General features: G+C 46.1%; 1 protein-coding gene across 1 annotated transcript; it reads left to right on the top strand.

Moving 5' to 3' along the window:
- Positions 1-5,807: 5,807 nt before the first annotated feature.
- LOC131555324 (L-threonine 3-dehydrogenase, mitochondrial-like) lies at positions 5,808-16,960 on the top strand. The gene is made up of 9 exons (XM_058801253.1): positions 5,808-5,930; positions 8,229-8,430; positions 8,745-8,787; positions 9,924-9,994; positions 10,735-10,884; positions 11,941-12,113; positions 13,065-13,155; positions 13,575-13,844; positions 14,054-16,960. The coding sequence occupies exons 2-9, from the start codon at positions 8,247-8,249 to the stop codon at positions 14,191-14,193; spliced, it is 1,122 nt and encodes a 373-aa protein (XP_058657236.1). The 5' UTR covers positions 5,808-5,930; positions 8,229-8,246; the 3' UTR covers positions 14,194-16,960.
- Positions 16,961-21,185: the final 4,225 nt, after the last annotated feature.

The following is a 21,185-nucleotide window of genomic DNA, read 5'->3' as shown; positions in this document are numbered from 1 at the left end:
TGCACCAAACCAGAACATGTTTCTGGATTTCAGTTTGGGCCAAGTAAGGCCCCTCTTTAGAAGGATTCTTGGGTGGGAAATTTGCAGCTTTGTCCTTCCTGCCTCCATACAGTCTTGGGATGGAAGGGACATGAAAGCCCATCCAGTTCCAACCCCATGCCATGGGCAGGGACACCTTCCACTACCCCAGGTTGCTCCAAGCCCTGTCCAGCCCAGCCTTGGACACTTCCAGGCATAGGGAAGTCACAGCTCTCCTGTCAGGCTGCCAGTTGGAGCTGCAGGGACTTCAAATGAAGAATAATTCCCCAGAAAGGAAAAATGAGAAGGTAGAATTTGCAAGCAAGAAGCACAGTTCCAAAACCTGAGCACAAACAGCTCTGAAGGCCATGGTAAAATGTAGGACTGCATTTGTCACCTCACAGGGCACATTCCTGTGCTTGAGATCCAAAAATGTTGAATGTGGGTTCATAAACCAGCAGACATTCAGCTTCTCTTCATTCAAGAAGAATGTGCTCATTCCAGCACTCTTATCCTCTAGAGAATTGTCAAACAGCATAAAAAGAAATACTATCCTATTCCAGTTCAATATACCTGATATCAAGATAATTTTCCCCTTCTAAGACTACTTCAGTTTTCCCTTGTGGAGTCCAGCAGAACGTGGGTGTCTGCCTCACCCCAGTGGGCTCCTTGCTGTGGACATGCAGCTCCACCAACTTTATTCTCTTCATGGCCTCCTGCTTTAAAAAAATTATTGATAGGATGAGTTTTCTTCTGAGAACAGCTACACCCAGCACACAACCAGCCAGCAGCTCTGCCCTGTGATACGATAAATGCTGCCCAGCAGTTCGATGAGCAGCTGTGAGTGTGGGTGCTGATAGGAGGGTGGATCTCCAGTTTTGGGGCACGGTGCCACAACTCAGCTGTGCAGAGAGCACAAACACGATGATTCTCACTGTCCCTGTCCCAACAAAAAACCTCTTGGCTGAGCAAATGGTGGTTTCAGCCCTAAGATCAACCAGGTGGCTCATTCTGTTGAGCTAAAGGTGTTTAGGACTTGGCCATACTCATGAGGCACTGACCTTGATGGGAAAGGGGGAAATACCTCTTTTTATGGAACTTTTAGGAAACAATGTAAAACCTAACAGGTCCTGCTCAGCCACTGTGACCTCAGTAAGAGCAGGAACGCTAAAAAGCAGAGTCTAAGCAAGGGAGAGTGAGTTTTAGAAGCTGTTCATGTAGAACAGCCAGCAGAAGGATGCAAAGGCAGCATCTTTGGATGGAAATTTGAAATGCAGAGGTGATTTTTAGCAACAAAAAGATCATTTGGGTACTACATCCCTCTCTGATGTCTGGGCAGTCAAGGAGCTCATGGTACAGCCTAGGAGAGACAATTACAATGGTGTGTGGTGCAATTGTCTCCTGGCGCCCTAGGACAAAGGAGGAATTGAGAATCTGACTCCTTGTTCTTAGAAGGTTAATTTATTATTTTATGATATTATATTAATGAAATGCTATACTAAAACTAAACAAAAGAATAGAGAAAGGATACTTACAAAAGGCTTAACAAGATACTAAAAACTCATGACTGACTCCTCAGAGTCCTGACACAGCTGGATGATGATTGGTTATTAAATAAAGACAATTCACATGAAACAAATCGAACAACCACCTGTTGGATAGACAATCTCCAGACCACATTCCAAAGCAGCAAAACGTGGGAGAGAAAAATGAGGTAATTTTTTTTCCTTTTTCTCTGAAGCTTCTCAGCTTCCCAGAAGAAGAAATCTTGGTGAAGGGATTTTTAAGAAAATATGACAGTGACACTGGTGTGATGGAAAGATGATGACCGGAGCATCTCCCTGATAAGGAAAGGCTGAGGGAGCTGGGGCTGCTCAGCCTGGAGAGGAGGCACAGCTGAGAGGGGCTCTCAGCCCTGGGTGTCCCTGTGTGCAGGGAGGGGCAGAGCAGGGCCCAGGCTCTGCTCCAGGGCCCAGCAATGGCACCAGAGCCACGGGCAGGGACTGAGCCCAGCAAGTTCCACCTGGACAGGAGGAAGAACTTCTTTCCTGTACAGTGACCAAGCACTGAACAGATTGTCCAGAGAGGCTGTGGAGTTTCCTCACTGGGGATATTCCAGAACTGTCTGGACATTGTGAATAATGCATGTATTTTATGATTGGCTTTACACAAATATTAAAATAAATATTATACGTGTTGTGTTAGAAAGTAATACTGTATTAATTCTCTTAAGTAGTGTGGTAAATATAGTTTTAGGTTATAAAAAATGTTAAAATAGAAACTATGTTATGTAGGATACTTCTTTTAAAGAAAGGACTCGCAGCAAGATAGCAGCCACAGGACACCTAAATCTTTCAGAGAAAAATAATTTATTGCCCTCTTATCAGAAGAAACAAACTTCTTCCCACCTCGAAGGTGCTGTCAGGATTCAGAGGAAGAAGTTGAGGATGACCAGACAGAATCTTGTATTTGAATGGAATTTATGCATCATGTAAAAGGTGTAGGAATATGCAATAGGTTATTGTTTTTAAGGGTTAATCCTTTGTTAATGTGTGTCCTTGTTCAGGCTCATGCTGTCCAGAAATAGGTACCTGGACATCTGTAACACTTTGTCTCTATTTTCTCATATTATCCTAATTGAAATTGTCCCAATTATTATTACTCTAATTGTCTTACTCTTTTTATAACCATTTTATTACTATTAAACTTTTAACATTTTAAAAACAAGTGATTGGCGTTTTTCACAGACGTAAATAACCCTGAGCTGTGGCATGACCCTTCTAGAGCAGGGAGGTTGTACCAGATGGCCTCCAGTGGTCCCTTCTAACCTGACCCATTCTGGAGCTCTGGGAATTAGCGATTCTGGGATTTGGGAATCTGTGAGCAGTGCTGTGTCGTACAGTGGCTTGCTGGTGAGTGTTGGTGAGAGATGGAGAGGGACTTGGGACAAGAGCATGGAGTGGCAGGAAGAGAGGGAATGGTTTCTCACTGCCAGAGGGCAGGGTTAGATGAGATATTGGGAAGGAATCGTTCCCTGTGAGGGTGGTGAGGCCCTGGCACAGGGTGCCCAGAGAAGCTTTGGCTGCCCCAGTCCCTTGCAGTGTTCCAGACCAGGCTGGACAGGGCTCGGAGCAATCAGGGATAGTGGAAGGTGTCCCTGCCCACGGCAGGGGACGGGATGAGCTGTAATGTCCCTTGTCCCCGTGGCCGGGCACCGCCCGCCCTCAGCTCCTGAGGGGCCGCCGCGCCCCGCCCGCCACCGCCGCCCCTCACGGCGCGTGACATCACGCCCGTGTGACGTCACCGCCCAATCCCCTGGGCGGCTGCCGCTGACGTCAGGCTTCGGTCCCGGCGCGAGCGGACTGGGCTGAGGGAACGGGGCGGCGGCGGGAGCGCGAGCGCGGCAGGAGCGGGGTGAGCGCGGGCATGGACGGGCATGGACCGGACCGGACCGGGAGCTGCGGGGCTTTGGGGGATTTGGGATGGCGGGACCGCCCCGCTCCCGGCTCGACCGAATGAATGGAGTGGGGGAGGGGCGGCTCTCCCCGGCACCGCGCGGTCCCCTCCTCTGGGGACACTCTGGGGACACTTCGGGACCGGGACCGGCGGTTCGGTGCTCGTGGCGCTTTGGTGCCTCATCGCAGACTCCCTGCGGGCGGGCGGGTTTTGTTCGCGCTCGTCGCCCGCCCCGGCTCTGGGGTTTCATCAGCGGGGGCTGTGCCGGGTGTAGCGCCAGGGAATCGGGGAATGGTTGGGGTGGAAGGGACTTCAAAGATCCTCCCGTTCCAATCCGTGCCGTGAGCAGGAACACCTTCCACTGTCCCAGGCTGCTCCAAGTCCCGTCCAGCCTGGGCTTGGACACTTCCAGGGGTTCAGGGACAGCCAGAGCTTCTCTGCAAGCTGTGCCAGCACCTCTCCATGCTCATAGCCAAGAATTCTTTCTCAATAGCCCATCTAAACCTACTTTTTTATGTTTAATGTTACTACCCCTTGTCCTGTCCCTCCATCCCTTGTCCCCAGTCCCTCTGCAGGTTTCCTGGAGCCCCTTTAGGTGCTGGAAGGGGCTCTGAGGTCCCTTTGGAGTCTTCTCCTCTCCAGGTGAACCCTCCCAGCTCTCCCAGCCTGGCTCCAGAGCAAAGGGGCTCCAGCCCTTGGAACATCTCTGTGGCCTCCTCTGGACTCTCTCCAGCAGCTCCAGGTCCTTCTGCCGTTGGCCCCAGGGCTGGGGCAGCTCTGCAGGTGGGGTCTCACCTGAGAGGGGCGGAGAGGCAGGATCCCCCCCCCTTTCCCTGCTGCCCACTGTGCCCAGGACACACTGGACGTTCTGGACCTTCCTTACCTCTTCCAGGAGTTTCACACTGTTCAGCAGCTGCGTAATCTCCCTTTTTTTTTTTTCTTTTTTTTTTTTTGTTTATTTTTGGCGGCTGAGGTCAGGTTCCCAGCAGGTCCCTCACAGCTCGGGCTGACGTCTCCTCTTGCAGAGGGGCTCGGCCTCACCCCGGGCTGTGCGTCACCCCTGGGACAGGAGCCCTGCGTGTGTCAAGGTTATTCCAGCTGAGCTTGGCCAGCAGCTCCCTGCCAGGGGGAACAGCTCCAGCCTAGACACCCTGGCACATCCCCCCTGCCAGGGGACACCGGCAGGGACGCAGAGTCCCAGCCTAGGGGGTCTCAGAAGCAGAGGAATTGCCAGCAGGGAATGTGAGATGCATTTGGGTCCAGCTATCCAGGCAGCAGTCCCTGGGGTTGAGCTGAGATTATCCCTTTAAATGCAGGGATCTGATGGAGTTTCCACTTGGGCACCACAGAGGCTTTCCTGTGGCTTGTGCTTCATCTTCTGGATGCCCAAGGAAGGTGCTGTCTCACTCCTCAAGCTCTTGATACAGTTGGGAAAATTAGAGGAGCTTCCCAATGCATAAGCAAATCTGCAGGTCTGGAGCAGAAGCTGTGGGGTTTGGAGCCAATTGGGAGTTGAGAATTTGGAGCTCAGTGAGTTGGTGTGGATCATGTTCCTGAGGATATGGTTGGGAATCTGCAAGATCCTGTGCCCTGCAGAGTTCCTTAATTTTCTTTGAAAGAAGAAAGTTCTGGATTCTTTGGTTTAGCTCCCTGTAGGGGCATCCTGTGGCATCCCAGCAGCTGTGCAGCCCCAGAGATCCTGTGGGAGCTCTGGGGTTTGGTTTGGCCTCTCTTTCCTCCCTCTCTCCCATTTTCTTTGAAGCTTGCAGTGGGACTTTCCAGACAAAGCCCATGACTCTCTTATCTTTCTTGTCACCGTGAGTGACATTCTATTAATAACTAATTTACAAGAGCTGCTGGTTTCCATAAACATTTTTGACTTTTATGTGAGCAACAGGTGCTGCTGCTTATGTAACACCTTGGAAACCTCGCCGAGGATCAGCAGCTGGCAGTTCACTCACTAAATGTCATTTTATGAATGTGTCTCTCTTTTTTTTTTTCTCTCTATTCCCTCTTTCCCTTCTCCCAGTGCTTTAATCTTCTTACAAACCCCAGAAATTTCCTGCTATCCCAGGCAGATTATTGTTCATTGGAGCACGTGTTTGCTCTCTGCTAATCTTTTTGCACTGCCACTAATTAATTTAAACTCTGTCCTTCGGCCACGACCCGAGGCTGGCTGGTTCTGGGACTTGGAGGAGCAGCTTGTGCACCTTCAGAGCCCTTTCCCAGCCTCTTCCAATTCCAGGCATTTCAAAATCAAGCAGGAGAGAGCAGTGAAATCCCTGGCTGCTGCTGCTGCTCTCACACGCACTTTTTTTTTTTTTTGTTTTTTTTTTTCCTTAAGGTGTGGGACAACTCCTACTCTCTGCCAGGTTTTGATTGGCTTTCCAAAGAGGCAGTGTCCTATAAATTGCCTTCTCTGCTCTGCTTCTGCCTTATCACCAGCTGAGGCCCAGGTGAGTACAGGAGAGGGAAAATTCCAGCTGCAATTCCATTGCCTAATCCTTGAAATTACCTTTGGTTATTGGTTTAAATTACTGGGGTGGGGGAAATAATTTTGTTTCAAGATAAAGCTTCCTCACTTTGCTAGCACTTTGTAATATCAGTTTGAGTTGATAAATGAGATCAGGGACTGAGAAACTATTCAAAAGGGGATGTGGGAGGGGGTTTGAAAATATATGGCGGAATTATGGAATGGTTTGGGTTGGAAGGGATCTTAAAGCTCATCCTGTTTCATGAGCAAGGACACCTTTCACTATAAATTATATCTTTATATTATATAGATGATATTTTCCTCTTCAATTCCCAACAGAACAGAAAGTATTCCTCTTTGGGATAGTAAAAGGGGAAGCCTTTTAATATATATTATTTTTATAATAACTTATAAAAATATATGTTATTTTACATCTGTTAATTTTTTTATGTGTTCAGAGCTGTTAATAACCCCTGGAATTTAATTAAGGTGAAAAATTTGGATCTAGGAGAATGGGCTTTCCTGTATGAGTTGCTTTTGTAAGTTAATCACTGTGTGGGGCTGACTTCAGCTATTTGGGAAAGAGTTTTTAAGGCATAATATTGATTTCTTTGTATATCTGTGCATTAATGGCAACTTTAGTAGCCAGTCACACCTGTTTTTCCCCTCTTTGCATTTGAAATAAAAATAAATGCCATCAGTGGAGGTTTTTGCAGCAGCTCTGCTGCCTGGCTGTTTCAGTTCCTGGTATAAAATGCATTTACTGTTCTGAGTCAGACCTGGGAGTAAATTCTCAGCTTAAGCCTTTGTGGTTTCACTCTAAGTATGTTTGCAAAAACCAGTCCAGTCACTGGGAAACCAATTTTAGTCACAGCCAACTTTTGTTTGTACTTTTCAAAGCTCAAAATGCCTTTTCAGGTACTTGGAGTGGAAATTTTTTGTCACACAGACCAGTGTGTGTCTCTCAGTGCTGGAGGATTTTATTCTTCAGTGCTGAAATAGGGAGGGATTATCATGAGAGCTGATGCCTGGGTCTGTGTCTGGATGGAATTTGGATATTTCCAAGGATGGACACTCCCATCACCTCTCTGGGCATCTCAGACCAAGTCTTTTTGATCAATTTAAATATATTTTTTTAATAATGCAATTTTATGGGGCTCTCTTACTAGACAATATTTAGCAAATCTGTATTTAAATAGCAGAACTCCCTCAAGTACCAGAACATTCTCTGCCAGGTGACTGAGAAGTGAAAGGAACGCCCACATTAATCACTTGTTTGCTTTTCTCTGCTACTGGAATTCATCTGCAGTTTCTTGGAGAGCTTCCCTCTACCTGCCTCTCCTTTTTAGAATATATGCCCCAAGAAAGGATTTGACAGGGTAACCCCATCAGGCAAGTTTGAAATATGCTTTCATCTGGGAATTTGCATATTCTAGGTATTGGGAAATAAAAATTCTTCAGAGGGGATAAGGAAAAAATGACTGGCTGTGCCTTGAGGATTTTATTTGGGAGAATTAAATTTGCACCACAGAAACAACCAGCTGTGGCTGCAGGTGTCATTTATTTGGGGTACTTTGCATTTCCTTCTGCAATATGAAAGATTTGGAAAGCAAGAACCCAAACTTGAATGCAGCACAGGGTAAATTACAATTATGTGAAATAATTAGGACATTTTCCTGAGGCCTGGCTAAGCCCTGCCACTCCTCTGTTTGCTTCCTGGGTACTGTCCATCCTGAGTGTTAAATCAGAGTAAATCTCCCTTTTTTTTCAAGATATTTCCTGCTGCCTCCTTGGCTCAGCTGCTCTTGCTGATGCAATCCTGAGGAGTTTTGCTTATTCACAGCAGCCTGCAAAACTTCCACTCCAAACGTGGCATCACAGCAGCTTTGTTTTATTCTGTATTTATCCTTAAAATCACACTTCCGAGTGAAATTTTAAAAAAAGTTTTAACTTGAGCTTTACAGCATTCTCTCTGTCCATTTTTCTGGACTGTGGATATTTTCCTGAGCTCTCTCCAGGGAATACATTACCTCTGCTCATGTTACACGCCAGGCTGCTTTCAGCCCTTGCTTGGCACAATCCCCCAGCTCTGGGATGGCATCAAATTCCTCTGGATCTCTGCAGAGCTTTCTCTTTTAGCAGAGTTTTCTCTTTTAGCAGTTTTCCCTTTTAGCAGAGTGAGTTTTCCCTTTTAGCGGAGTTTTCTCTTTTAGCAGAGTTTTCAAACCCGTCTAACGGGGTTGAATCACTCGTGACTCATCTTTTGTCTCTCTCCTCACAGCACACCTGAAAGGGGAAGATGCCAGTCATCAGGAACCTGGGCAGAGCTGCCAGCCAGCTGCTGCAGAGCTCTGGCTGTGGCTGTGGGGTGTCCCTGGTGCCTGTCAGGGCCATTGGGGTGTCCCCACGCCAGGTGGCCTCCGACGCCAGCTTCCACTCGGTGACGTTCTCCGAGTCGGACCATCCCCGGGTGTTAATCACAGGTCAGCACTCCTGGCACAGCTGGGTTCCTGCTTCTCAGCTGAGCTTTCCCACTGCTCTCCTCCCTCCCCAAAGGGCACAGTTCTGGAAGCAAAAATACCCCAAATATCCTGGAATTGGGATGATCTTTGCCATCAGAGTCCTGTGTGAACTTTCCTGTTTTAATTCCAGAACTTCTTTAAAAGGTGTTCCTTGAAAAAAAATGTAAAAGCTTCCTGACTCTTCTGAGAAAATCATACTGATTCTTGATGTGATACAGATAATAATGGAATTCTGCATTGTGACCCCCACTTTTCCTCTGATTTTTGTCTCTTAGGTGGTCTTGGCCAGCTCGGGGTGGGACTTGCAAAGCTGCTGAGGTGGGTCACCATTCCCTGGCTTGCTGTGAGTGAGGAATTCCAGCTTTAGCCATCACTTCTAGGAGCAGTAGTTGTCTGGAAAGTTGTTTATAAAAGAAAGCCTATTTTTCAAATGCTGTTTGTGTCTCCTTGGCTTTGTAAATAACATTAATAGCTGGACTTGATGATCTTAAAGGTCTTTTCTTTAATGATTCTATAATTAAATTTTCACCATCATTTTATTTGTCCCTCCTGTGCTTGCTGTGGGTTCCTGATGTATTTTCTGCGTGTCCATTGGTCACAATTCCCAAAATAGCAGGATTTTGTCTGAGGGACTGTCTGCTGAGTTGTTTGCTTCCAGTTAAATGGGAGTATTCAGAGTCTAAACCCTCAGAGTTTTCCTTCTTTTTCCTTCTCCTTTTCCTCACCTCAAGCACAGTTACCTCCTTTTTTTTATGACATGTTTTCAAGAAGTGTGAAATGATGAATGAAATGCTCCAAGAGTTCTCCCTGATCCATGTCCTTGTCCATATCCAGCTCAACTCCAGTTTATCATTTGCTCACAGTCTTTGCTGGAGGGAGTTTAGACCAAGATTAAAAGTAAGCAGACTCACTGCACTCAACACTGTAGCAGTTTGAACATTTGCTACCATTTCTATGATATATTTTTAAATTATGCAAATAATGGGAGGCCAGAATGTGCTCCAATGCCCCCAGATCTGCTCTCTCCAACAGCCTTGTGTTGATTAGCACAAGGTCACAATTTCTCTCTTCTATTTGCTTAGTTGATATAAAAGTAACTGCAGCTACAACAATCCCAGTGGCTTTTTGTTGTCTGCAGGGGGGTAAATTATCCCTGGGTAAAATTTTCAATAAGAAAAGTGTAGGAAAGTCTTTTTTCCCAATATATTTTCACTTTCTAAAATATTTCTTTATCCTTATGCAGAGCTTGACTGCTACTAGAAGTACTTTATCATTTTAAGATGCTGGTTTGATATTTAAAGGATTGTTGGGGTGTTTTTTTGTTTAGTGCAGTAACTGATTTTATTGTGGAAAATATTGTTCCTCTGCTATCACTCCTGCAAAACAAAATAGCAACTGATGGATTATCTCAAAAAGCTGTGGACTCACTGTTCCCTGTGGGTATTTTTACACAGGAAACGCTTTGGAAAGAACAACGTGATCTTGTCTGACATTAGAAAGCCTGCAGATAATGTTTTTTATAGTGGTAAGTGACTGGGGAAGCACATGGAAAAAAAAAATCCTTGACTTTACCTCTGATGTTCATAAACTAATTATCAAAGTGATAAGTGGATTACACTGACAAGCAGCTTTTCAAACCTTCTGCATAATGCCTCTCTGCTTTCAAATCTTGCCAAGATATTGGTTTCTTCTCTTATTCCCTTTTCCTAAATATTTCTTTTTGCATTTTTTCACTGCAAAGAGAAATGTTTTCCTAAATATAAATAATAAATATTTAGGAAAATATTTCTCTTTGCAGTGAAAAAAATGTGCCACTTTTCCCACTCAAATAACTATTTGAGGCACCTTGTGCTCCTGCTGTATAAAGGAGATGCTTTTATTCTTTTGGAGGAAGGAAGTGGAAATGAAACTTGTGCTGTGTTTTTTCATGCTCAAGGAATTTTTACTATGAGGTGGATATAGAGTAGGATTTAAGACACCTTGTGCTCCTGCTGTAAAAAGAGGTGCTTTTATTCTTTTGGACGGAGGAGGTTGGAAATGAAACTTGTGCTTTGTTTTACATGCTCAGGGAATTTTTATAATGAGGTGGATATAGAGTCGGATTTAAGACTCTTTGATTTTCTCTGGAAACTTGCGAAAACTTTTCCTCAACCTCACTGTTTAGTGATGTATTTAGGTGATAGAAACAGCTGCCTGAGCTTGATGCAGAACCTTCCTTCCATCCATTCCTGACATCCAATTTCCCACTGCTTCTACCTCCTCCAGGTCCTTTCATCTTCGCGGATATCTTGGACTACAAGAACCTGCGGGAGATCGTGGTGAACAATCGCATCACGTGGCTCTTCCACTACAGCGCCCTGCTCAGCGCCGTGGGAGAGGCCAACGTGCCCTTGGCCAGGGCTGTCAACATCACTGGTGTGTTGGGTTTGAGGGCTTAAAGCTGTGTCAGGGCAGGTTTGGAAAGGTTCTTCCCCAGAGGGTGTCTGGCATTGGAGCAGCTCCCCTATAGGAATGTGCTCCCTGTTGGCGGAGTGACAAAAGTGTCCTTTGTCCCCTCAAAAAGGAAAGAAGGCCAGTAGTTTCTTGTAGCCATACAAGATATTTTCTGAAAAATCCCTTTTCCAGGATTTTTCTCCTGAGAAGCTGAGAGGCCTCAGGAGCAAAATGTAAACAATGGTTATCTGCTGCTGTAGGATACAACAGATGGATCTGTGATTGGTCTCATGTGGTTGTTTCTAATTAATGGCCAATCCCAGTCAGCTGGCTCAGACTGTCTGCTCAGTCACAAGATTTTCCTTTTTCTTCCTTTTCCTTTTTCTTCCTTTTTCTTCCTTTTCCTTTTTCTTCCTTTTTCTTCCTTTTCCTTTTTCTTCCTTTTTCTTCCTTTTCCTTTTTCTTCCTTTTCCTTTTTCTTCCTTTTCCTTTTTCTTCCTTTTCCTTTTTCTTCCTTTTCCTTTTTCTTCCTTTTCCTTTTTCTTCCTTTTCCTTTCTTCCAAAAAGTCCCACTCGGGCAATTTACTAGAAAAAGAAGAGAACAAACTAATCACTTTTGTAAGGTGTTTTACTAAAAACAAGAACCTCTTGCCCTTGGCTTGGTTTTTCTCTGTTTGTTATTTTGCTTTCTATTAAACCTTTTTGTTTCCAACACTGCAACAGAAGCCATCCTGCTGATTTTTATGCCTCTAAGGGTAGCTGAGTGATCTTAGGTGTGTTATGGACCTCCAAGAGCTTATGAGACCTAGCTCAAGGAGGCTCCTCTAACACTCCCCAGTGAATGGTGACATTCCCAAGGCTGCCAGAGCTCCAGGAGTGTTTGGACAATGCTCACAGGGTGGGATTATTGGGGTATCTGTGCAGGGCCATGGATGATCTTGATAGGTGCCTTCCAGCTGAGAATGTTTTATAATTCTCATAATGGCTTGAGAAAGAAGAAATATTCTGATAAATCCTGTTTTGTGGTTTTTTCCCCAGGTTTACACAATGTTCTGGATATTGCAGCTGAGCATAATTTGAGGCTCTTTGTTCCAAGCACCATTGGAGCCTTTGGACCCACCTCTCCTCGAGATCCAACTCCTGATCTCTGCATTCAGAGGCCAAGGACAATCTATGGAGTCTCCAAGGTCCACGCTGAGCTCATGGGAGAAGTGAGAATTTTTTACTTTATTCATTTCCTAAAAAGTCTGGTAGAACTTCACTGAAACAAGTTTCCCAAAGAAGCTGTGGCTGCCCCATCCATGGTAGTGTCCAAAGCCAGGTTGGACAGAGCTCAGAGCAACCTGGGATGGTGGAGTTGTCCCTGTCCTTGGCAGGGGTGGGAATGTTCTTTAAGGTCTCTTCCAACCCAAGCCATTCCATGATTCTATGATTGGAACTTCCTTGCTCTTGCAAGATTCCTCACTCATTCTTTCCCCCATTTTTCCTTAATTCGGGCTTTACTACTCAGCAATAGTCTGAGGCAGCTCTGAAGGTCAAATATCTTTTGAGTTCTGTTGAGAAAAGCACAAAGCATGAGAAGCTGGCAAAGAGCTGACTTTCAGTGTCATTTCTTTCCCTGTTTTTTATGGCTTTGGCCTCTGTGCCAGTGTGAATGGCACTGCAGAAAGGACAGTGCACAAAGCCTTGTGACAGCAGCTACACAGTGATGACTTTTTGCTCCTCCTCTACAAAAAAAGACTCTAAAGTCAAAGTCTTGGTAGTCTGCACATGCACAGCTTCTCTTTTGGCTTTGCAGTTATTTATAAGCAACATTTTTAAAGCTGATATTTTTATATAGTTTCCAGGTCTGAGGTCTGTATTATCCTGGAAAGTCTCACAAACTTGGGAATGTTCAGTTTCTGAACATTGTAGACCCTACATGAGTAGCATGACAATCCATGTCAAAAATCAAAGATCTACTCATGTGGTTGTGAGCTGGAAAAGGACAAGCAGGGAGATCAGCTGCCAGGCAGGGAATGGGAATTCTTCAGTAATTCCTTTCCTTTCATCCCTGTCCTGGGACAGCTGAAGGTTCATCCTGGGTCAGATTTTTCCTGTGAAACCAGTGGGTGTGTGACCAACTTTTGGTGTGTAACTCTGTGTTTCTGCTCCCTCCCCAGTACTACCACTACCGCTATGGCCTGGACTTCCGCTGCCTCAGGTATCCAGGGATTATCTCTGCTGATTCCCAGCCTGGGGGGGGAACAACTGGTGAGTGGCTGGGGCATGACAAGAGGGCTGGGGAGGACTTTTCATAGGGACATGGAATGACAGGACAAAGGGGAATGGCTTCCCACTGCCAGAGGGCAGGAGTGGATGGGATATTGGGAAGGAATTGTTCCCTGTGAGGGTGGTGAGGTTTCCCAGAGAAGCTGTGGCTGCCTCATCCCTGGAAATATTCAAGGCCAGGTTGGAGGGCTTGAAGCAACCTGGGATAGTGAGTGGCATCCCATCCCATGGGAGGGGATTGGAACTTAATGATCTTTAGGCTCCCTTCCAACCCAAACCACTCTGTGATTTCCTGATGAATATCTCACAGTCCTGCTGCCAGATTTGAGACAGGAGACTTTGGGGTTGGTCTGAGATTTGTTGACTGTCAGATCATGCACATCCATTTTTCTCTTTCCCAGATTATGCTGTCAAGATTTTCCATGATGCCATAAAAACTGGCAAATTCAAGTGTTACCTGAGGCCGGACACCCGGCTGCCCATGATGTACATCGACGACTGCCTGAAGGCCACACTGGAGATCATGGAGGCCCCTGCAGAAGCCCTGACCATGAGGACCTACAACATCAGTGCCATGAGCTTCACTCCTGAGGAGCTGGCCCAGGAGGTGCAGAAGTATGTCCCTGAGCTCCAGATGACCTACAACGTGGATCAAGTCAGGCAGGCCATAGGTTAGTATCCTCCCTGGCAGCAGGTAAGAAAAAACATCATTGGGGTGAAACAAAGTCTCTTTTCTTTTTAGGAACTGACAAATTGTTCCTGTGCAGTTCAAGCCTTATGGTTCAAAATTCAGCTTAGTAATGATGAAACATCTCAAAGTTCAGAGATTTTTTTCCTAAACCTCACCTTTCTTGGTTCTTTTTCTTTTTTTTCCCTGCAGCTGACAGCTGGCCCATGAACTTCGACGACAGCAACGCCCGCAGGGACTGGGGTTGGAAACATGACTATGACCTCCCTGAGCTGGTGACCACCATGTTTAGCTACCTTGGGTCTGACTCTAGGGTTGCCCAAGCTAACTGAAATGCTTTCAGATGTTTCCAGATTTCCACAGAGGACCAGGAAGAAATGGCTGCATTTTAGTTTCTAATTTTCTGAGTCTTAGAGCATGTCAGTTGCTAATTTTCGTAAGTAGTGACAGAGTTGGGCAGAAATGTCCTGTAGCTGGAATGTCCTTTAGATAAACAGCAGCACTGGGTGCTGTCCCCAAACACAGCACTGCTGACAAACACAGAGTTCTTGAACTTTCACACTTAGGGAAAAACACCAAAATAGCACTTACTCCTGGCTGATGGCTCTCCAATCATTCCTGCCTCTTCCTTGGCAAACAAAGTGGGATAGCATTGTCCAACTTTCAGGCATATCCCAAAAAGCTAACAATAGGTTTTGCTTTTTCCTGGTGGAGGATGTTAGGTTGCAGCAAGAACCTTTTTACTCTTTGCTTACAAGAGAGACATCAGAAGAGCTGTTTCATGTTTCCAAATTGCAGGGGGATGTTGCAATTCTAGTTTGAAATCAAACTTTGCTCGGTAGCTCCTATTTATATCTCTCTTTAGTGCTGTCTAAGCATACACTTTTCTATACCTAGGGCATACAGAGTAGCATTCTTATGATGCTATTTATAAATGTGAAGTGGAATAGGACTTGAATTCTCATCATGCTTTAAAAAAAACAGGGTTTACAAGCAGACCTTTGTCCTGTTCTCTGCAAGTGCTGCTGCCTTCAGTGCAGCCTCGGAGGGAGAGCTGAAATCTGAAGAGCTGTTCCATGGATGTGAGTCTGGGTGGGATTTCAGGGAAGCCAAGCCTCTGGCTGGGTTTTTTAGCAGTACTTTTGGTTCTCCCAGTTGTTTGGAGTCCCTGCACAGTGTCACATTGCCTGGAACAAGTTGTAAAGGTGGGCTGAGGATGGAGCCTTACAGTAGAGTCAGGTCAGCCTTGGAAATCTTTCCCGTTCCCCCCATTTTCCACGTGCACTGTGTTTGTAGATGCTGTTTATATGTAACTCTTATAATACCCTTTTATTCTTCAGAGAGGGATCCAGAAGCTGAAACCATCTTCTAGCTACAGCTAAGGGCTGTTCTGCTCGTTGAGTTTCATGCACAGGAGATTCTGGGATGAACAAGGGAGTTTTAGTAGATGTGTGAGAGGAAGAGGTGTCAGTTCAAAAGCTACTTAGGAGACTTCAGGAAATGACAGACTGGAGAGACAGAAAAGCCATTGTAGGTAAAGTACCAGTTTCCATGGATGTGAGTCTGAGCTGTTAGCTACTCCAGCTGAGAAACAGCCTCTGGGAGCTTTGGACTTTTATTTTTTTCAAAGAAAAAATGCCTTTCATTTTCAAAATGACTGGAAATTCCCTACAGGAAGCTCTCCTTTTTTTTTCTTTTTTTGGTGTTGTATACTCCAGTAGTGTGTGTAGGTAAAAACATTCAAGTGTTTTTTGTTGGGGTTTGTTTTTTTTTTTGCCTACAACTTGTTTGCTCTGTTTTCTGTGACGGTGCTTTGGTGGTTGTGAGTCTGTTGTGTTCTCTGTAACCCTGCCATGATCAGACTTGTGTCTCTTTGTGCAGGAGTTCTCCTGCAGGGAATATGTTTCCTCACAAAAGTAACCTTCCAATGAAGATTCTTTGGTGAAACCCAATTATTTGAAACATTTGTTACACTTGTATCTCTTGTTTTTGTATGTACTTTACCCTTTCATCTGTGGGCAAAGTAGCAATTTCCCAGGTATTTAAGCTCAAGGGTCGTGGCTGTTACTGAAATATTTTTTATATTGTTTACATTGCTGAAAGGACAAATTTTTTAAACTTTGGCCACTTTGTAACTCTCACGTAGCTCAAGTGTAATTTTTGGCTCAATGGGTGGTGAAGTCTGCCCTCCCTTCCCACCCTCTGAGGAGAGACTGGCTGCGCTTTGTCCTCTGCCCAAAAGGATGGGATCCAGACTGGATTATCTCCCAGAGACCTGGAGCCAGCAGATGAAGGGCTGGAAAGGAGCTGAAGTGTCTTGTCCACTCCTCAGTGCCTCTGTTCCACTTTTGGGAAGTGTAAAATAAAGAGGTTTTGATGATGGGTCTCACTCCATGTCCTTACATCACTCTGAGTCCTGGGGTCTGATCCCCTCACCCTCATTCCCAGCTCCAGTTCGATTGGAGTCAGCAAGAGTGAGGAGCAGGAATGTTCTTTCTTCTGAAACACTGTCCTTGGTGGTGGAATTACACAAAAGCCTTGGAACAGGTGTCATGGCAAAGAATGGAATTCCATGTCATGGAATTCAAACCTATGGCATTTTGAGCACAATTTTGTTTTTCCTGCCAAGCTGTTACTGGCCTCATTTGGGAGCAGCCATTTAAGCAACTTATTTTTTTTTTAAATCTGAAATAAACCATGTTCCTATAGAGAGTGGTCTGGAGGAAACTGTTGTGACAATCAGGGAATATTATTAAATGTGTCTGGAAGGTCTGCATCCTGTTTGAAATTCTCATTTTCAATCTCACCAATGATCTGTATTTTTTTCCTCCCATGTTTTCCACATTAACTTGTTATGATGTCACTTTTTTTTTCTGTATTAAACCAACTTGATGTGGTGCAAAATATGTACTTCTTTCTACCTGTTGGAAGTTTGACTTCTGGGCAGAGACTTCCCTCATGACACTTGAGCACTGTGGCTGTTAAATTACTTATTCAGGACAAAAAAGATTTAAAAAAAAAAGAGGTTGTTAAGAATATTTTTTCAACTCTTGTTAGTTGTGGATGATGCCTACTTTAATAAAATCCTTTGCAAATGGATCCTGGGTTTGTCATTGGTTGGAGCAGGTGGGAAAAGTGACAGAGCCTGGAGGGAAGAGCCCTGCAGGCTGAGTCAGCAGCTGGGCTGTTAAACGTGGCATCGATGCTTGGAGTAAATGATGAAGTCACAGAGAGGGGTTGTAAAGTGAAAATCCACATGGAGCAGCTGGGGAGAGTCCAGAGGAGGCCATGGAGATGCTCCAAGGGCTGGAGCCAGGCTGGGAGAGCTGGGAGTGCTCATCTGGAGAAGAGAAGGGTCCAGGGAGAGCTCAGAGCTCCTTCCAGAGCCTAAAGGGGCTCCAGGAGAGCTGGAGAGGGACTGGGGACAAGGGATGGAGGGACAGGACACAGGGAATGTCTTCCCACTGCCAGAAGGCAGGGATGGATGGGAATTTGGGAAGGAATTCCTGGCTGTGAGCATGCTGAGGCCCTGCTGGGTCCCCATTTTTGTGTCTGAGCAGGTCCTGCCTCCAGGTGTTGCACAACCTGTGATGGGTGAGCAGGAGAAGCTTGGCTGAGGAGATGACACCCATAACTCCCCACAGCCCCACCCTGCCTCCCTAATCCATGGATAAACCCTCCCTGCAGGTGAAAGGAGGCCTTGCCCTCCTCCAACACCTCGGCTTTCTGATGGTGGGAACATCTGATGGAGAGAACATTCCTCCTGACAATGGGAACCTCTGGTGAAGGGAACATTTGTCCTGAAGATGGGAATCTCTGGTGGAGAGAACATTCCTCCTGATGATGGGAACCTCTAGTGGAGAGAACATTCCTCCTGACCACAGTACAATGACTAACGTGGCCGCGGTGCTTCTGAGGGTGTTGCTCTTCCCAGCTGCTTCTCTTTGATCCTTGGCCTGGATCTTGTTGAGTCCTGTTTGACACAAGCCCAGTCTGGCTTTTAGAGGTGCCAGAGGTGATGGTGCTGCCTCCAGAGCTGCTGCAGCTGGAGCCAGACTGGGACAGCTGGGAGTGCTCACCTGGAGAAGAGAAGGATCCAGGGAGAGCTCAGAGCTCCTTCCAGAGCCTAAAGGGGCTCCAGAAGTGCTGGAGAGGGACTGGGGACAAGGGATGGAGGGACAGGACACAGGGAATGGCCTTAAACTGAAGGATGGTGGGTTTAGATGGGATATTAGGAGGAAATTCTTGGCTGTGAGGATAGTGAGGTCTGGGCACAGGTTTCCCAGAGAAGCTGTGGCTGCCTCATACCTGGATGTGTCCAAGGCCAGGTTGGATGAAACTTGGAGCTGCTTTCTTCTTTTGGCTGTTTAAGACATCAGACAGGTGCAGGAAGAGGAGGAAGCTCCTTCCTTCAGTGAAAAGGTGTGAAGGATGTGAGGGATTAACCCCTGGGCTTTTGGAAAGCCCCTCCTGCCCCTCCTCAGGTTGGAATCAAGGTCCCAACTCTTTGTCAGGACCTCTGCATTCCTGCAGGGAAGAGAAGTTGAGTCCAGGGAGGTGAAGAGAGGAGAGCATCTGGGTTATCCAGAGGGAAACCCAGGGACTGGGATCCCCACCTTGCAGCCCCCTCCCCACACTCTGTGTTTCAGCCAGGCCTGGTGGCTTTCCTGCCCTGCTGCAGGCAGGTTGTGTCTATTTTAGGGAACATCAGCTGACATTTGCCCTTCTCCTGGAGCCTCAGGCCAGACAAATGCTCTCCAGGCTATTTCTGGCTTCATACCATAACTGTATGTGATCCTAAATTCCTTGTGGGACTGAGTGCCTGTGGCATGCTGGGGCTGAGGGGCAGGGAGGGGGCAGCTCCTGGAACAAACCCAGGGATTTCAGGATGGCTGGGATGACACAGAGCAGCACAGAGCTGGCACACACAGCTGTGGGGATGCAATTCAAAAGGCATTTATGCCTCAGCAGCACCATTATGGAAGATAAATCTGGACTGGGCATTGCTCAGTCAGGGTACAAAGTTGTTTCCTGCCCTTGTTTCTGCAACTGTCAGCAGTTCAGGAGGTTTTCCTGCCCCTAAAGTCCTTGTGCAGCCTCCTGGAGCTCCTGAGAAAGTGCAGCATACAGGTTAATGTTCAATGTTTGCTTTTGAGAGGATTTAAATTTTTTAACCAAAACTATAAACAGCCTTTTGCCCTCTCCCCCCATTTCATAAGGACTCCCAGAGCAAAAAAGACCTAGGGTACAGGATACTACTTCTGACCTCAAGCAGAGCTTTGATATCCCAGTTTGGCGAACAGAAGGATCCAGAGAGACCTGAGAGCACCTTCCTGTGCCTAAAGGGGCTCCAGGAGAGCTGGAGAGGGACTGGGAACAAGGAATGGAGGGATAGCACAAGGGGGAATGGCTTCTCACTGCCAGAGGGCAAGGATGGATGGGAGACTGAGAAGGAATTGTTCCCTGTGAGGGTGGGGAGGTCCTAGTCAGATGCCCAGAGAAGCTGTGGCTGGCCCTGGATCCCTGGAAACTTCCAAGGCCAGGCTGGACAGGGCTTGGAGCAACTTGGGATAGTGGAAGGTGTCCCTGCCCATGGCAGAGGGTGGAACTAGATGCTCTCAAATTTCCCTTTCAACACCAATCATTCCATGATTCCACAATTCTGTGAACCCTTCCACAGGTGAATGTGAAGCTGAATGGAAAACTGGGCTGGGAATGCATCCTCAGGAAGTTCCCTGATGAGCTTTGGATCAATCCTAAAATAGAGGATGTTCTTGGCAGGGCTCCAAGGACACGGATCGTTTTTGGGCACGGCAGGGGCGTTGCTGCCAGGGTGATATCACCTCACCTGTGGGGTGCAACAGGTCACACACCTCTCCAGCCTTTCCACTATTCCAGGTTAAAGATCTGTCACCAGCAGAGCTGTTGCAAAAAGGATGAGTCAGAGGACACAAAGTAAAGTCCAGAGTTCATCCCCTTTGACCCAACCAGGCCCAAAAGTTCCCAGATTTGGTGCATTTTTAAAGCTCTTCTTCCTGGACCCTTGTCATACTGAGAGACTCATAGGAGGTTTAGGAAAAATCTTTACCTTTCTAGTCCTTGTAATTTTAAGGAAAAAATTATCTTCTATGTGAGCTCCAAAATCTGTAATTAATTTTTCACACAGTTGAGTTTTAATATTTTATCACTATTTTATTTATAATAATGATTTATCTTATTATCGTGCTTACTTTAGTAGGATCAGTTTTTTACTATATCCACAGCGATATTCCTTTGGCAAATACGAGAATTACACCATAATTGCTCAGATACAGCTTGCCAACATGTCCTAATTTATGATAAACTGCTAAAAAGACATTTTTTATTGGGAACCTATCACAGAGTGTCTGAGTGTGTTTGGCTGCATACAAACACCACCTTAAGGATGCTGTTTAATGGGATAAGTGGTTTATTGAGCTCCAGCTCTAGGACAACTTGGTTTGGTGTGGATTTATGATTGGTGTGGGTGTCTAATATTGAAATAAAATATGTTCCTTTGACCTGAGTCCAGCCCCCTCCTGGAGGGCACACATGGGCTTCCACATTTTTCCCAGTTGCACTTGCCTTTGGGGAAGGAAAAAGGAGGAAAGGTCAATATATTGCTCATTTATTTTTTCATGTGTTTTTTCCATGGTTAGGTGTGGTTTAAGCAGGTCTGAAGTTGAGGCAGGGATGAAGAGATGTCACACTTGGCCTTGTTGGAGGAAAAAAAGCTTTGGAAACCAGGGAGAACTCCAATTCCTTCTGCAATCTTTCCCCCACCCCAAGGTAGTGTGGAAGCTGACACAAAAAAACAAATAAAAGTAATTCCAAGTTGAGTCAGAGCAGAATTTGCCAGAACAGAGAGTGGCAGGAGGAGGAGGAGGAGGGGTCAGTGAGGTGCAGATCCTGCTCATCCAAGCCCAGGTCTGATCACAGAAACAGAGAATGGAATATCAGCATTAAGGTGGGAACAAACCTCTCAATCATCAACTCCAGCCTTTGACTGGATCCCATAATTCCCACTGAACCACACTGGGGAGAATCTTGTGGTTCCCCTCACCACCTCTCCTCTCACTTCTCCATGAATTTTACCACCTCCATGGAAAGCAGAGGACTTGGAAAACTCTAACTGGCACAGGGCTCACCTGGAAGTTTGTTGAGCTGTTTTTAATATGCTGTCTGGCTGAGGAGCTGTCAAGAAAACAGCAACACTTCCATCCATCCATCCATCCATCCATCCATCCATCCATCCATCCATCCATCCATCCATCCACATCCATCCATTGCCCTGTCCCTTGACCAG

The sequence above is a fragment of the Ammospiza caudacuta genome, chromosome 3 (assembly GCF_027887145.1).
Source record: "Ammospiza caudacuta isolate bAmmCau1 chromosome 3, bAmmCau1.pri, whole genome shotgun sequence".
Lineage (NCBI taxonomy): Eukaryota > Metazoa > Chordata > Aves > Passeriformes > Passerellidae > Ammospiza > Ammospiza caudacuta.
This window is presented reverse-complemented; position numbering and strand designations above follow the sequence as displayed.

Bases quoted from the DNA above. Each gene is read 5' to 3' on its own strand.
- LOC131555324 (XM_058801253.1), top strand. From the start codon at position 8,247: ATGCCAGTCATCAGGAACCTGGGCAGAGCTGCCAGCCAGCTGCTGCAG. The intron at 8,431-8,744 runs GTCAGCACTCCT...TTTGTCTCTTAG, and splicing joins TCCCCGGGTGTTAATCACAG to GTGGTCTTGGCCAGCTCGGG. The intron at 9,995-10,734 runs GTAAGTGACTGG...TACCTCCTCCAG, and splicing joins AGATAATGTTTTTTATAGTG to GTCCTTTCATCTTCGCGGAT.